This window comes from Telmatherina bonti (assembly GCF_933228915.1).
Source record: "Telmatherina bonti genome assembly, chromosome: 2".
In the NCBI taxonomy this organism is placed as follows: Eukaryota; Metazoa; Chordata; class Actinopteri; order Atheriniformes; family Telmatherinidae; genus Telmatherina; species Telmatherina bonti.
The window spans coordinates 25,317,369-25,333,901 of NC_136620.1; the positions used below are offsets into that span (position 1 = coordinate 25,317,369).

A 16,533-nucleotide genomic window follows, 5' to 3' on the forward strand; every position below is an offset into this window, starting at 1 on the left:
TATGTACAGAGAGAACATACACACACACACACACACAAATGTCAGCCTGCCACACACTCATATGCTTTTGCTAATGAACAAGTTGGTGATATTTGCTCCTGAGAACAAACACAAACACAGATGTCTCTTAAAACAACATACAATTTTGACTTAATAGATTAATTAAATTATGTCAGCAGATTTTATTTGTTTTGTTTTACATTACTGAACTTCATCCAATGGAAGCATGAAGAAAGATAAGAGCTCTTGATCAGGATGCCAAAATCTAGGAGAAGAAAAAAGTGCATGTACAGCAGAGTCACTGTCCTGCAGGCTCCCTGCTATTACACTTTGCTGTCAAGCTCTACCAATGTCCATTAGAGTCAGGTGTGAAGAAGGGAGACATCTAAACCCTGCAGGACAGTGGCCAGCTCACGACTAGATTTTAAGATCGCTGATGTACAGCATCAGAGCAACAGAAACCTCTTGACTTACCCTTCAAACAAGCTTAACAGTGTAGAAAATGGGGGGGGGGGGGGGGGTTTGTTTACCGCTGATTCATTTTACAAAATTGTAACTATTTTTGCAACATTTTAAAAACTCATTTTATGTACTGTCCAATCTAGAATTAATAGGAAAAATTGTCCATTTTAGGCATAAAACATCAATGGTCTAAACAACTAAATTGTCTTACCTTAATAGAATAATGAAGCTATTAATATTATGCAACCCATGTCTATAATAGGATATTATGATATGACAGTATAATGTTTCTAAAAGATTACTCTCCTTTCAAGGCTTAAAACAGCTCAGTCTGTATGAAGTGCAGCAGTCACAATGAATCTTTCAACTCAATTTCTTTGCAAGGCCACTTAGATAATTAAAAACCATTTTCAGTTCAAGCAATATCAAGAAGGAGATGATTGGAATAGAATGAGACTGTTCTGTCTGACTGCCAAAGTAATACATTAAGCCTGTCACTAACTACTGTACATCTTAAGAGGTCACGCCGCAGCAGGCAAACACCACTTTAGCATTTATTAGCAAGGAAACGATTTATTATAAGTCATGACAAATGTTTGAGAAGCTGTAGGTAAGACGATTTATTTGTCAATTTGGTTTTTTTTTGTTTTTTGGTTGCTTACGGATCAACCAAAAACAATCAGTTAATATATGCAATTCAATTCAATTCAATTCAACTTTATTTATATAGCGTCAAATCACGGCAATGCCATCTCAAGACGCTTTACAGACAGAGGGGAAAACATAATGAAGGCCAATTCATAATAGCCTATATAAGGAAACCAACAGATTGAGTTGAGTCCAACTCAATCTCCCATCCTGAGCAAGCACACTGGCAACTGTGGGAAGGAAAAAACTCCCTTTTAACAGGAAGGAAACCTCCGGCAGAACCCGGCTCAGGACAGGCAGCCATCTGCCTCTGCTGTGTGGGGGGAAAAGGACAGAAAGACAACAAACAGGAACTGCTACTCCCGGCCAGGGAGACCTGCTGAGACAGGAGACATACATGTTAATGATGCAACACTGTTATGGGGGGGTAAAAGAAAGAGATAAAGAGAAAAAGAAAGAAGCTCAGTGTATCAGGAAATGTCCCTCAGCAGTCTAAACCTATAGCAGCATAACTAAGGGATGCTAACCATCCCTAGCTATAGGACTTATCAAAAAGATAAGTCTTCAGCCTAGTCTTAAAGGTGGGGAGGGTGTCTGCTTCCCTAACACTAACTGGGAGCTTATTCCATAAGAGAGGGGCCTGATAACCAAAGGCTCTGCCTCCTGCTCGGCTCTTTGACACTCTAGGAACCACAAGTAAGCCTGCAGTCTGCGAACGAAGTACTCTGCTTGGTATATAAGGAACAATGAGGTCTTTGATATATAGTGGTGCCTGGTTGTGGAGGGCTTTATATGTAAGGAGAAGGAGTTTAAATTCTATTCTAGATTCAACAGGCAGCCAATGAAGAGAGGCTAAAACTGGAGAAATATGATCTCTCATGCTGGTTCTGGTCAGGACTCTGGCTGCAGAATTCTGGATCAGCTGAAGGCTTTTCAGGGCATATTTAGGACAGCCCAGTAATAGAGAGTTACAGTAATCTAGTCTCGAAGTAACAAAAGCGTGAACCAGTTTTTCTGCATCACTCCGAGACAGAATGTCCCTAATTTTGGCTATATTACGTAAATGAAAGAAGGCTGTTTTAGTAACCTGCTTAATATGTGGACCAAAGGACAGGTCAGGGTCAAATATTACTCCAAGGTTTCTCACTGTAGCACTGGAAGCTAAAGTAATGCCATCCAGGTTCATTACAAAACCGGAAAATTTAGCTCTGAGTTTTTCAGATCCAACAAGAATTATTTCAGTCTTATCTGAGGAGGAAAGAGGAGAAAATTTCTAGACATCCAAGTCTTTATGTCTATGAGACAATTTTGTAGCCTATTGGGCTGATTTGTTTCATCTGGTTTAAAGGATAAGTATAGTTGAGTATCATCTGCATAAAAATGAAAGTTTATTCCATGCTGTCTAATAATTTTGCCTAAAGGGAGCATATATAGCGTGAAGAGTATTGGTCCAAGTACAGAACCTTGAGGAACTCCATGACTTACTGTAGTTTGTGAGGAGGACTTGTCATTTACATGAACGAACTGAAGTCTATCAGATAAATATGATTTAAACCAGCTTAACGTTGTACCTGTAATTCCAATCACCTGTTCTAGTCTTTGTAACAGAATGTTATGATCAACTGTATCAAATGCAGCACTAAGATCAAGCAAGATAAGTACGGACACAAGTCCTTTGTCTGAGGCCATAAGAAGGTCATTAGTAACTGTACACCAATGCTGTCTCAGTGCTATGATGAGCTCTAAATCCTGACTGAAACTCCTCGCATAAATTATTTCTGCTCAGGTGGGCATGTAGCTGAGCTGAAACTATTTTCTCCAGAATTTTGGACATAAACGGGAGGTTAGATATAGGTCTATAATTTGCTATCACCTCTGGATCCAGAGATTGCTTTTTAAGTAAAGGCTTGATTACAGCAGTTTTAAATGATTGTGGTACATATCCTGTCACTAAAGACATATTCATAAGACTTAGTAGTGATGTATTAATTAAAGGGAAAATGTCCTTAAAGAGGCTCGTTGGGAGAGGGTCTAAGATACAGGTGGATGGTTTAGATGAAGCTATTATTTTAGTTAATTCAGAGGGTTGGACAGGACAGAAACTATTTAGACACAAGTCAGATCCTGGTTCTAAGGATGCTTCGGAGACCACAACAGGCTCAGCATTATAGGTAGAAGGAAGAGTATTGTGAATTTGATCTCTAATAGTGTCAATTTTATTCCTGAAAAAATACATGAAATCATCACAGCTAAGTGAGAAAGGAATACATGGCTCCACAGCGCTCCGGCTCCTAGTAAGCCTAGCTACAGTGCTGAAAAGAAACCGAGGGTTGTTTTTGTTTTCCTCTATCAATGATGAATAATAAGCTGTTCTTGCTGTACGTAAGGCTTTTTTGTATACGATTAAACTTTCTTTCCAGGTTAAGTGAGACTCCTCTAGTCCTGATGAACGCCATCTGTTTTCCAAACGCCTTGATGCCTGTTTTAGAGCTCGAAGCTGGGAATTAAACCAGGGAGCCTTCATAATCTTACCTAATTTCTTCTTCTTTAGGGGAGCAACATTATCCAAGGTTGTACGCATTGAAGCTGTTATAGTATCAGCATGTTGATCAATCTGAGCAGGAGTAAGGCTTAAAGGGGGACTCTCAGTCATGCTAACACATGGTAGATGTGAAAAAATTGATTCAATTGATTGTTTAAATTTTGTAATATTGTCTGATAAACATCTACTATAGTAGAATTTATTTTTGGTCAGTGAGTAATCAAATAAAGTGAATTCAAAGGTTAATAAGAAGTGATCGGACAAGACAGGGTTTTGAGGAAATACTTTGAGCTTATCAGTCTCAATACCATATGTTAGAACAAGATCAAGAGTATGGCCATGAGAGTGAGTGGCTCCATTGACATTTTGTGAAAACCCAATTGAGTTTAGAATAGAGCTAAAGGAAATGTTTAAACTATCATTTTCATCGTCAACATGAATATTAAAATCACCTAGTACAATGACCTTATCAGTAGTCAGCACTAACTCAGACAAGAGATCAGAGAATTTGGTCAGAAACTCGGAGTAAGGTCCAGGTGGGCGATACACTAATGCTAAAAGAAGCGGTTTCTCTTAATTCCATTTTGGATGAGATAAATTTAATGTCAGGAATTCAAAGGATTTATAGTTAGTTTTGTGCTTAGGATTAATTAAAAATTCTGACTTAAAGATAGCTGCAACACCTCCTCCTCTGCCTGTAGTTCTAGGAATGTGAAAGTTTAAATAGTTAGCTGGCGTAGCTTCATTAATAGTAACATAATCCTCTTGCTGTAACCAGGTTTCCGTAAGACAGAATAAATCAATGTGGTGATCACCTATCAAGTCATTGACTAATAAAGACTTATTTGGGAGGGATCTAATATTCAGTAGGCCACACTTTATTGTCTTATTTTCAGATTTTATTAGATCCATTGTTTTTATTTTTATGAGGTTTTCACGATTAACCCCAGAAGTGTTTTTGTGTTGTTTAATTCTTACTGCTGGGAAGTTGTATAAGGTCGGAATGGGGTTTTGGGTGGGCGGCGGCAGGTGGGAAGCTGCAGAAAAGTGTGTAGGACTACAATTCTGCCTCCTGGTCCCAACCCTGAGTTGTCAATTTAGCTGACTAATAAAAGAGTCCATATTGCTAGATAAGAGAGTGGCTCCATCCAATGTGGGATGGATGCCATCTCTCCTAATAAGACCAGGCTTTCCCCAAAAAGCGCTCCAATTATCTATAAAACCCACGTTGTTATCGAGACACCACCTAGACAACCAGCGGTTGAAGGATGACATGCGGCTAAACATGTCATCGCTGATTAAATTTGGCAAGGGACCAGAGAAAACTACGGAGTCCGACATGCTCTTGGCAAAGTTACACACCGAAGCAACATTAATTTTAGTGACCTCCGATTGGCGTAACCGGGTGTCGTTACCGCCGACGTGAATTACAATCTTACGGTATTTACGTTTAGCCTTAGCCAGCAGTTTCAAATACGATTCGACATCGCCCACTCTGGCCCCAGGAATGCATTTGACTATGGTCCCCGGTGTCTCTAGAGCCACGTTTCTGACTATGGAACTACCTATAATCAGGGTTTCTGCCTCAGCGAGTGTGTCACCGAGCGGGGAAAATCTGTTAGAAACGTGAACAGGTCAGTGATGGCCAGTGGGTTTTGGTTTGGGGCTACGCTTCCGCCTGACCGTCGTCCAGCCCGCCTCGGCTCCCGGCTGCGCGGGAACTGCTGAGGGACGGCTCGGGATGGCTGCCCTGGCTGGTAGCTCCGCACTGGCTAATGGGGGCTTGCTGACTAACTGCTTCCCTAACTGAGTGCGGAGCTGGGCTTCTAACTCACAGAGCCTCGCCTCCAAAGCTGCCAAGCTGCTACACTTAATACACCTACCGTTATCACTAAAGGAGGCGGAGGAGTAGCTAAACATCAGACACACCGAGCAAGAAAAGGCAGGGGACCGGGGTGTGGGAAGAGAGCTAGCAGCCATGCTAAAACCGAGTGCTTGAGCTGTTTAAGTCAGTAAACAGAAAGCCAAAGATCCCAAAAATAAATGCAATATATAGAACAGTGGTTTGGGAAGATATTGTGCGCTAAAGTGAGTGGTTGGTTAACAATAGATAGAAGTTAGAAAGAAGTTAAAGGAGCCAACGGCTCGTAGCAATCCGCAGTGACACACGCTAGGTAAACAGGAAATGACAATACGTTACCGCAACGTCAGCACGTCCAGATCCAGCAACCCCAAAGAGGTTGCTTACATTGGGACCATATTTGTACTTGATGAGGGTAAGTTACACGCAAACTGCCCCTGTGGAGACTGACAGAAACGTTGCAGCAAATATCCTCTCCAGTCATCAATAAAACATTCATACACAATCATACACTTGCAATGCTGCTTCTGGAGGCATGTTGTGAATACTTCTGATGAACATCATGTAACATGTGTGGGTGTGGACTCAACCTTCTGGTCATACACAATTGGATGAGCTGCTTTACCACCTGAGCCACTGCTTCTCCATGTGAATTAGCAACATCTTCTTGGTGTGTAAAGCCATTGAGAGGACATGTGAGCAAACATCCTGTACATCCTGCACAGACTAAACTAGCTGAATGTCATCTTTTTCTACTCTACTACAGTCATTTAGCAGACGCTTTTATCCAAAGCGACTTACATACATGATCATACCACGATAGGCACATCGAATCGAACTCCCAACTTCCCAGTTGCAAGCCGACTGCTCTTCCTCCTGAGCTACAGCCACCCATCTTTTAGTAGAATAAGGTTCAGTAACAGTTATAATAGTCTAACATTAAACTATATTTGTTACTGTAGACTAAAACCGAATGTAAAGCTTGGGGTAAATTTTAAATATAAACTCCATGAGTTAAACTAAAAAAAAACTAAACAAAAAAAAAACAAAACACTGCTGCTGAGTTGTTTGAATGGACATCAATTTTTTTTATTTCTACATATTTTATGTCTGTATGTGTGCAGTTTTAAGTCAAATTGTTCTACTGTGTTTGTTTCCTTTAATTTAAATAATGTCTGGCATAGGTTAGTGTTGATCCTCATGATGGAATGAGATAAACAAAGGCTACAATAGTTTTTATCCGATGTCTGGGAAAACACACAGGGCCGTTCCAGGGCTCTGTGTTTCCTAATACCCTGGACACACCTGGCATATTACTCAGGCTTACGTCCCACTCCTCAACACCTCCCTAATGTGCTGCTCCAGTCTCCCATTGTACAGTTGTTTCTCTGAATGTATGGCAGCCTCAGCTCAAATGTAATTAAGTTGTAATCCTCCTGTCAACAAAAGCGGACGTTGCCATAATATACTTAATGCAGCTGAAAGGTCTAACAGATAAAACAAATGGTCATGTAGAATTAAAAAAATCTTTAAAATGTAAAAGTGCAGCACAATGTCTAAATGTATTCTAAAATCCTTTGTCCATTTTAAAAACCAGTTTGGTTGATACAGCTGGGCGCTAGCATTATAATCTGTCATATCAGGGACAACAATTAAAGACATTATTCAAATATAAAATGTTTGAATAAAATGACATTGTTCCAGATGTAGAAATCTATAATTTCATCAGTGGATGAGAGAGGATCGGTTTATATGTTGTGTGGAATAAAAGAATGGTGGTTTTGTATGAGAAACCAGTAGCTAGTGATCAATCATTTACTCTGGTTCTTTAACCTTTTATCAGGCAGAGAACCATAGTTGGCCACTTAAATGGACAAACAAAATGTCTTATACCACACCATAAAATCATTGATCCACTCAGTAATCCGTCATTTGTCAAAGATCAGGTTACATCCCAGAACTGAGATTTGCTTGTAATATAATAATGAGAAGAAACTGTTAGTTCTGATCACTTACTACTTTTTTTCTTTTTACAAAAAGTAACCAGGTTTTAAGGTTTTACAGTATCCTCCATCCTCACACTAGGTGCATTTTCATTACAGTTTTCACAAAATCACCAAACAACAACAAATAATTGTGATTTGCATGTATTTCTACTGAATGGCGTTTAGCATACAAGCCTCCATTTATTATGCACTACCTTATGCAAGGTAGCCATCGTTGCTTTATTTTGGGGTTTTCTACTTGCTGCGGAGAATTTGCTACAGCTTTTAAAAGCCCTTCCATCATTTCCTTGTCTTATTTATTGTAAAACTTAAATTTGATGTTTGTTTTATAATGCGCCATCTCTACTGGAAAATTAACTGGTCACATGACCCCCTATGTCACGTCCTGAGACATGGGGGGGAAAAAAGTGTTTCCATTCAACTATTGTGATACAGTTTAAAAACAAAAAGTCTAAAAATAACCACCTCATGAGATTGTAAAAAAAACTTTTCAGCAATATTTGAGCATTTTTTTACTGCAATATTTCGGTTTTGTGCAATCCTAGGTGTAATGGAAACGCAGCTAATAACACTAAACAAAGGGTTAAAAAGTATTTGGTTTACTGATCAACACTCAAAATTACTTCAAAACAATGAGTCATGATGGTTTCCAGTCAGGTGGAGATGAGCAACTCTAAGTTCTGACCATGAAAGAAGTAACCATAACCTTACTTCACTACACTCCTACATGCTGACAAGGACTTAGACAAAGTGGCCACCGCTGTGTTTGTGTGCAGTTCTGTACACACGTGCAGCTGCCTGTGTGCTCCTGCAAACCTGCTGACTCAGGCCTTTCAGTGCAATTTCTCTAACAGCTGCAAAATTAAGCCACATGTTTATCAAGTCTAGAGAGATCGTGGGTCTTTGTGAGTTCAAAATGGCATCGGGTCAGTGACTAACCAAACCCCCCACTGGTGGTAGAGATGGGAACAGAGGGGGTGACTGAATTTGTATTTGACCACAAACAACAAGCCATTCTCTGAAGTGTTTGGTTGCACGAGACGTTTAAGCTGCAGGAGAACTTTGCATGACAGTTAAACGTCGAGTGGGAGGTATAAGTTTTCATCTCTGCTGACTGTACACAAGTGTGTGAGAACAGAGAATGCGTACACTGTACAGAATGCGCCGCAGAGCCATGTCCGTATATGTGCCTGACCACAAGTAAGTGCCAGAGCAAAGAACCTTAAAACATCGCAGTGGGAAGTGATCTGGAAATTTCATCAGTTTCTTTTCAGCCTCCTAGTTTATGGCCTGTTTGACACACAACCCTCTTTTCCAGATGTTGGTTGGTGAATCCTGAATTTGAGACTCACGGAGAGGCCAGCTATCTACAACCACCAGAATGTTTAAACCAAGTGTTCGCATGGATAAATGAAATGATTGAGTCGCCAGAAAAATAATGAGATATACTCTCATTTTTAAGATGAACATCTTCAAAGTTCATTTGAAAAAGAGAAAAACAATCCAAACAAAGCAAGAAATTTAAAACCAAACACACACACACACACACAATCTGCAAGACACTTTGAACTCCTCAGCAGTATTTCCATTTGATAAATTTACATCAAAGTCCTTGCTGCAATAAAATTCATCCAGATGTAACATTTACACTACATTAGACTTGTGAGGAATACTTTATACCAAAACATGCTCACGTTTTTGGCTCCGATAATAAATTTATGAAAAATGTGCTAACCTGCTCACACTTCAAGTTAATTTAAAATGTCAAGGAAAAAAAAGTCTCAAAACTGTGTCAGAACGACCTTTTTTGTGTGTTTGTGTGCGTGTTTGTTTAGTTATTCAGGGGAAAATCATGAAAATGATTGATAATATATATCTGTTTAAATACCATAATATACTATAATGATTCAAAAGAAATATATATATATATATATATATATATATATATATATATATAATTAATATAAACACATTATTGTTTTCAATGCTATCTTGTATTAAATTCTTATCATTTCAGGTGAAATCTTGGTTTCTGTGTCTGTTTCTGTGAAACCAGCCTTTATGCACAACCTGTGTGTATTCATGAGTTTTGATAACTGTTTTGTTTCTCACCTTAGTAAACTTTACTGTTTTGTCATCTGCACTGCATGCTTTTTTCTTTTATGTTACCTGCCAGACTGCCATCATTGTTGTTGTGCCAAGCTCTTCCTTCCTTCTGTGCTTGTATTCAGTTGCAGTTTTTATGCCTTTTGGCATATGAGCTTCATTAAGACATTTTATCTGCCTCTACCTTGTGAGTTTGTGGCTCCTCCACTACACATAAACACTGACAGTCCAAACATCTGTAATTACACACAAATTCACTAACAAGTGTGTGACACAGGTCCTGATGGAGTCTCCACTTCCCAAACACACTTCTTATCCAACCACATATAAGAGTTGTGACAAAATAAACAGAACATCTGTTTTAAGGATAATTTTTAAACAGATCCACAAATGTTTTATTCAAAAGTATTAGATTGGGTATTTTCATGTGAACAGACTGATTGTGTATTTATGCAGATAACGCAGCTGCTCTCCGTTATAACTTGGATCAGAGTTAATCTGGAAGATCATTTGTCATCAAGTATGAAAATCAAAAGCCACTTCATCTCAGTCACCCTCCAACATCCGGCATATGATGCTAAACTTCATTCAATAAAAAGGAGCATTTCAGGAGGTGAGGCCCAGTTCTCCTTTTTACGAGCCCGGTGGTCTTTAACGGTACAGTTTTCTTCTTCACACCTCCTGCTTAAAACAACAGATCTGAACAGCTAAAGTAAACACAAGCATACATAAAAAACACACTCCCAGCTACCAACAAAAGAAATGATTCACAACCCACCCACCGCTTGGTTTGGTGCAAATCCACAACCTCGGACTGGGGACTATCCAGATCTTAATATCTGCCTTACAGCTTTTGAAAAACATCTCCTACGCCAAAGTAACACCTATGAAAACATTAAAAGTTCCTTTGACCAATGAAAATTCCACAAATAGTCGGGGAAATAAGACTAACCCATTAAACAAGATGTCCTGAATAATTACCGATCATGAAATTCAAATTTATTCCAGCTGATAAATCTGATTGAGTGAAAGCTGGTGTTTGTTTTAGCATCACAGTGTGTGTGGGAATTGGAGAGGAAATAGGAAATGGTGAGCAGGGCGGTCCCTCTCTACCAGGCGCAGGACAAACAGTTTACATGGCATAAATTCTGGGTAAATGGCATCCCAAACAGAGCAGAAAAAGGTACAGAAAACCTCTCCAGGGGGCCAAAGCACACAGAATATAACAACCTCATATTCCTACCTTGGGACTGTGTTCAACTCACTTTCCATCTCAGCAAAGTTTATTTTTTTCTAAACCAGCCTGGTGTAAGGGAAGCAGACAGCAAGCTGTAAACCAATGTCTAAATTCAGTCTGGTGAATGCAGGCATTCTCTTCCATTTTCAACAAAATGCTCAGGGGAACCGGTGCAGAAAGAGACTATAAAGCTGTCTAGACAGGTAGTAAAAAGATACATATGACTGTGGCCCCAAGTGATATCACCAGTAGACATCTGTCTTTATTTGAAGCAAAATACAATTATTTTCTTTTTCTGTTATTTGTCTACTAAATTGTGTTCTCCTTCCAGGAGTTCAAGTCCATGTTTTGTTGGAAAAAAATTGTCATTTTTTATGTCATCTATCTAGATAAAAAAAGAAAACATTTAAATGAACTGGAACTGAGGTTCTCTAGTGTCGGTCCTCTCTTATCAGCTTTTGTTATGGGAGCAAACAAACTGGGCTGTTTCGTTTCCGCCTGGCATGCAAGATTGGATTTTGATGACACTGATTCTTCTGTACTCCACTCTGTCCTTTCTACTGCTTCTCCGCTTCTCAACCTTTCCTTACGATGGAGGAAAAAAAAGAACGGAATCTATTGGTACCTTTGCACTACAGTTGACTGGGCGATATGATGACATATATCCTTTGGATGATAGCAAATGTCTAACATTTAATATGAGGCTCTGTCGTTTATGCCACGATAAGGTGCTTTACTGCAGTATTACAGCATGCACTCTGCAATATATAAACAAACATGGAGAAAGTCGGTAACAGACGCGTTTCAGAGCAGGGTAATTCAATAAAAAGATGAACATCCAATCAAAACTGATGAGCTTATTCATAAAAGAGGGGAAATTTCTGTCGCATGGCTCAAAAAGACCGACGTGGAACAGACTGGCTCACAATCCTGACAATGGACTTCGACACAACTAACTCATTTTATCACCTGCACAAGAATCAGGATAAAGAATATACAGAATAAAGAATAGATTCAACGAGCAAAGGCAACAAAGTAGCGATAAGTGGAGGCAAAAGCGCTCATAATAAACTCCAGACACAAACGCTGCAGTAGGTATTTACCTGTGAAACGTCATACAGCCATAGTTACCGCAGATGGAAGGAGATCGCTGCTGCTGTTGTCAAGCACATCTGACAAATAAACGATGACTGACACAAAATAATCAATTTTATATGGTTATGTATGTTGTTATGGGGATATAAAACGAGCTATATCGGGATATGACATTTTGGCCATATCGCTCAGCCCTACAGTTCACCCCAACCAGGAGACAAAGACCCAGCATGTGTGCCAGTAACCTTTCACAAAAGCTGGTACATTTTTGAATCAAGAAAAAAACATCTCTACTTCTTTTCCCTGCTTTGGTGAAGGGTAATAAAATGTGCTTTCTGATGCGTATTCGGTTCAAATGTTTCTGCAGTTTCCAACCGTTTCACCAACAGAAACAAAAGGTCGTATTTGGAGGATCTTTTGCTGTTTTGCTTCAGCTGTGGTTTCATCTGTGTTTTCATCTGGTTCTACACAAACATAAGAGCAAATTTCAATGAATGATGAAGGGTGGCATGTTTTTACAAAGCTGACTGACCTTGTTGCTGTTAAGAGTGCAGTGCCTTACTTCCATTATGCCTTTTCAACACAGCAGAACACACAGCCTGACTCACAGCCGCTGACTATATTCCCTGTCAGGCCACTGAACACACAATCAGCAGGATCTAGATCAGTACATTTCTGAGGGCATGGAAAAGTACAATGTGACTTGCACCAAGTTAATCTCAACAGATGTCCCAGAGACATCTCACAGGCCATCAGATTTTTCTCTTTCTCTCAATTCCAGCACAAAATTACAAAAGGAGTTCTCAGTTCTAAAAAGTTTTTCCATCATGTTAACAATTCGGAAGGAATTACAATGAAGGGAAGCATTGGATTACCACGGTGTGAGAAATCTAAGCTGGATAGCAAACCAACAAATTTTTTTGTAAAAGTGTCCCCTTGAGCAGCCAGCTGTCCAATCACGCTGTAGCAGTGTCGCTACTTTGCTCTTTTCACGCTGCACCAACATAGATCTGGTTAGCAGGGCTTGTTCTTACCTAGGAGGGAAAGAAAAGGACAGCCAAACTGACCGGCTGTCAACTCTCAGCCTCTACCGAGGCCTCGGCCTGCTACAGCAGATTAAGACACATCATAATCAGACACAGCAGCATTCGTTGAACCACAGCATCAACTATCCTCGTCACAGCTGAGCCGAAGCCGTGCCCGTCGTCACATACACCTTAGCAACTAGGTAAAAAAAAAAAAAACTGTTGGCTTCTAATGAAAAGGATTGTAATTAGATATATTTAAAAAATAATCATTGCCAGAGAAATTATCACATTTTTACAATTATCATACTTAAAATCATTTTAACATACACACCACAAACTGGATATCAACACACTGGTGACATTGTCATTAGAGGCCTTGTTTAAGTAAATGCCGCTGATTTGTCTCTTTGTACTGTAACTCTAACATGTCACACAGAAAACTGCACATGACAGGATAACATCTAATGTCAGAGCTACGTTGGGCTAATTTTAAAGTCATTCTATCCAGTTACTTCATATTTATCTTTGCTTTCAGAACTGGGGCTACAGAGAGCTTCACATAAGGACATTTTTTTCAAAAGTACAAAGCCTAGAAAATACGTCATTTGTCATCGTTTTGGGGCTTCAAGCCGCTACTTTTTTGCACACGATTTGAATCCTGCAGCCTAAACAACGATGCGGCTGATGTATAGATATCTACTGGTTATCAAACCATTTTGCACTTCATGCACATAACTATGTCATGGAGAATGCATTAAAAAATGCATTTGAAGGAGCCTTTAGGTTAAAGGCAATCAGTGTGTCTGTAATAAGAAGTTCATGTATTTTTGTTACAATATTATAAACTCAAATAGATAAACTGCTTCTGTGTACAATTAAAATATGTCTGGAATTTTTTACCTGAAGAGTTTTGTATCTGATGTCATACAGTCACTAGTTGCTAGTGGTGGGAAAATCCAATTGAAAAATCAAATATCTGGATTTTTTTTTTCACAATTTTAAAATCAATTTTTTTTTTTTAAATCTTTTTTTTTTCCCCAAATACATCAAAATAATCTATCATAAATTTTTTGTAATTTTTATTGTTTTTATTGATCTTTTTACATTCTTCTTGGCCATTATAGCAGCAGAATGATGGCCTGGCTACTGTGTTGTTTCTTCCTGACTGAAATCAAGAAAAATGACCAGCAAAAAAGTTTTATGCATTTTTTTGTTGTTGTTTTTAATCTACCTAAATCAGCAGTATCGAAGAATTGTGAGAATCGCAATTTAAATCGAATCGGCACCCAAAACAAATCAGAATCGAATCGAGACAAAAGCATATTGTCACAGCCCTACACATTCACGCTCATTTAAAATATCTTCAATATGTTTTTTTCCAACATAAGTGATTTGAAAACTTTTGTTTTCAGCCACTTTATGGAAAGTAATAAAGCTTTTGTCTGAAATCAGGAAACAACTGTTTAAAAACTAAAATTATTATTTCTTTTTTGGCATTGCATGTGTCTCATACAAGAAGAGAAAACCTTTCACGCAGAATATAGGGAGATAAAAATGAGTCAGTCAGGCTTGTTTTGCATACACACAGCAAACAGGGATGTTAGTAATTCAACTCTATTGTCTTTGCAGAGAGAATACTTGAACTTTTCCAATAAACTAAAACTTTCTTGCATGAACGACAAATTCAGCTTTCTAAAGTATTGGAAAATCCATTTGGAAAGCAGGATGCAGTGACAAAACTATTAAAGACGCATTAGAGAGGAGCTTTTAGGCAAAAAACTGAGCTATCTGAAAATAGATGCTGCATTGCTGCTCAGCTTTGGCAGCAGACTCAACAGTTTTCCACATTAATCAAAAGTAAGCCTGCTGCATTCCCAGTCTGCTGTAGGTAATTAGCGGGATACTTTAAGTGACCATTACCACCATTAAACCTATCCACCCTTCAACAGCAGCCCAAACACAACAAAGGTCTGAGCCAGAGGGGTAATAACACAAACTTTAAGGCTACCTCATGAGCTTATGAAAACAAGAGTTATTATTAGATCTGGCAGCCACAATGAGGAGGTTAAATAAATCCCAGCAGCAACTGAGACTCTGACCAGTTAGTTGTTAGCCTTATCAAGTACATATTGACAAAAATGCTTGTGTAGAATATTATTTTTAAAAAGTCAATGCAGTCTAGAGAAAACAAGCCATGTAAATGTACAGAAGGAAACAGATGGTCATTAACATTTAATCCAAGCTGTCAACAGCAGACTTTTTTTTTTTCCTTTCAGCAGAGCTGTAGCTATTAACCCTTTACTAGATCCTCCGAATATTAATCATGCCAAAAGTTAATACTTTTCCAAGTGCCACATTGGATTTTAGGGCATTGCCACCTTGCATTCATTTTTCTGTGTTCATTTTGATACTTTCCCTATAAATAAATTGTGTTCTCTTTGTTGCAGTCAACCTATAAAATGATAAGAAATTCCATCAAATACCTCCACACAAGTCACAAGTTGCGATCACGCTCCCATTACTGTCAAAGAAGTTTTATTAATGCTCACGTATTACAGGAAAATACTCCAGAATAGAGTATAATTACAGTACACTGCCTGACATTTATAAAAACAAATCCCCTTCTCAATAAACACCCAGTCTTGCTGCAAGAGATAAAAGACCAAACCACAGCAAATGATAAACAGGAGGGTGTGAGAGGAGATTACCTACTATAAGCATTCATCAGTCAGACTGTGATCCTAAAGTCAACATTGGCAAGAGGAAATATCTGGCTCACAGTGAGCAGAGCCAGCAGGTGAAACAGAGGAAGAAGTTTAAAAAAAAAATAAAAACCCCACAGCACATCAGGCAGCAAAGCTTTGAAATATTCTGTCTCAGCACCACCAGCGGTGTCTCGGGGGACACAGAGTGGCCAGAAAACACAAGATACTGCTGCAATGAGACCTTCCAGAGAAACACATTAAAACTTACTAGGTTTGAAGCTTGAATGAATGTGGCACAGCGATAACAGCAGCAGGGATTCAAGTGTGAAAGGGCACTGATGGAAAAAGCTGGAAATGAGAATTAGGGTTCTTCTCTTACCTGGGGGGCTTTAACATTTCCCCGCAGCTCCCCCTCTGCTTGATCTGCTATCTGGCTTTGCATGTCAGCAGCTGTGCTGGAGTCACTCTAGTTCAGACAACAAACACAACCGCCTTGTCATCTTTTCTGCAGTCAAAGTGAGATGAACAAACATGAACTCATCATACATAGCATCTCTCACCTTGCAGTATCCAACTATCTGTTCCGCGATACTGTTGATGTGCAGCAAGTATCGATGCAGTCTCTGCTGGTACCTGAGAGCAGCGAGCTGAGCCTCGTTATGCACCGTCCTCACCTGAGCCAACAGGGTCTGCTCCCTCCTGTTCCACCTGAGCCTCGCCATCTGGGCTTCATGCGCCAAAGTTGCGCCTCTTTCCTCAAGCGCATCGGTGAGCGCGCGCAGCGCCTCCACACAACAATGCTCCTCTGTGTGGATGTTCCCGGTCAACACAAGACCGCATCCT

At 39.3% G+C, this 16,533-nt stretch overlaps 1 protein-coding gene across 1 annotated transcript in view; it reads right to left on the reverse strand.

Moving 5' to 3' along the window:
- The window catches only part of LOC306770709 (PDZ domain-containing RING finger protein 4-like), a 158,046-nt gene extending 141,777 nt beyond the window's left edge, over positions 1-16,269 (reverse strand). Inside the window, exons 1-2 of the mRNA XM_079259610.1 lie at positions 16,251-16,269; positions 16,070-16,156 (exon numbers count right to left, since the gene is read on the reverse strand). Of these exons, the coding sequence (XP_079115736.1) occupies positions 16,070-16,132 (63 nt within the window). The 5' untranslated portion in view covers positions 16,133-16,156; positions 16,251-16,269. The remainder of the gene's footprint in view (positions 1-16,069; positions 16,157-16,250) is intronic.
- Positions 16,270-16,533: the final 264 nt, after the last annotated feature.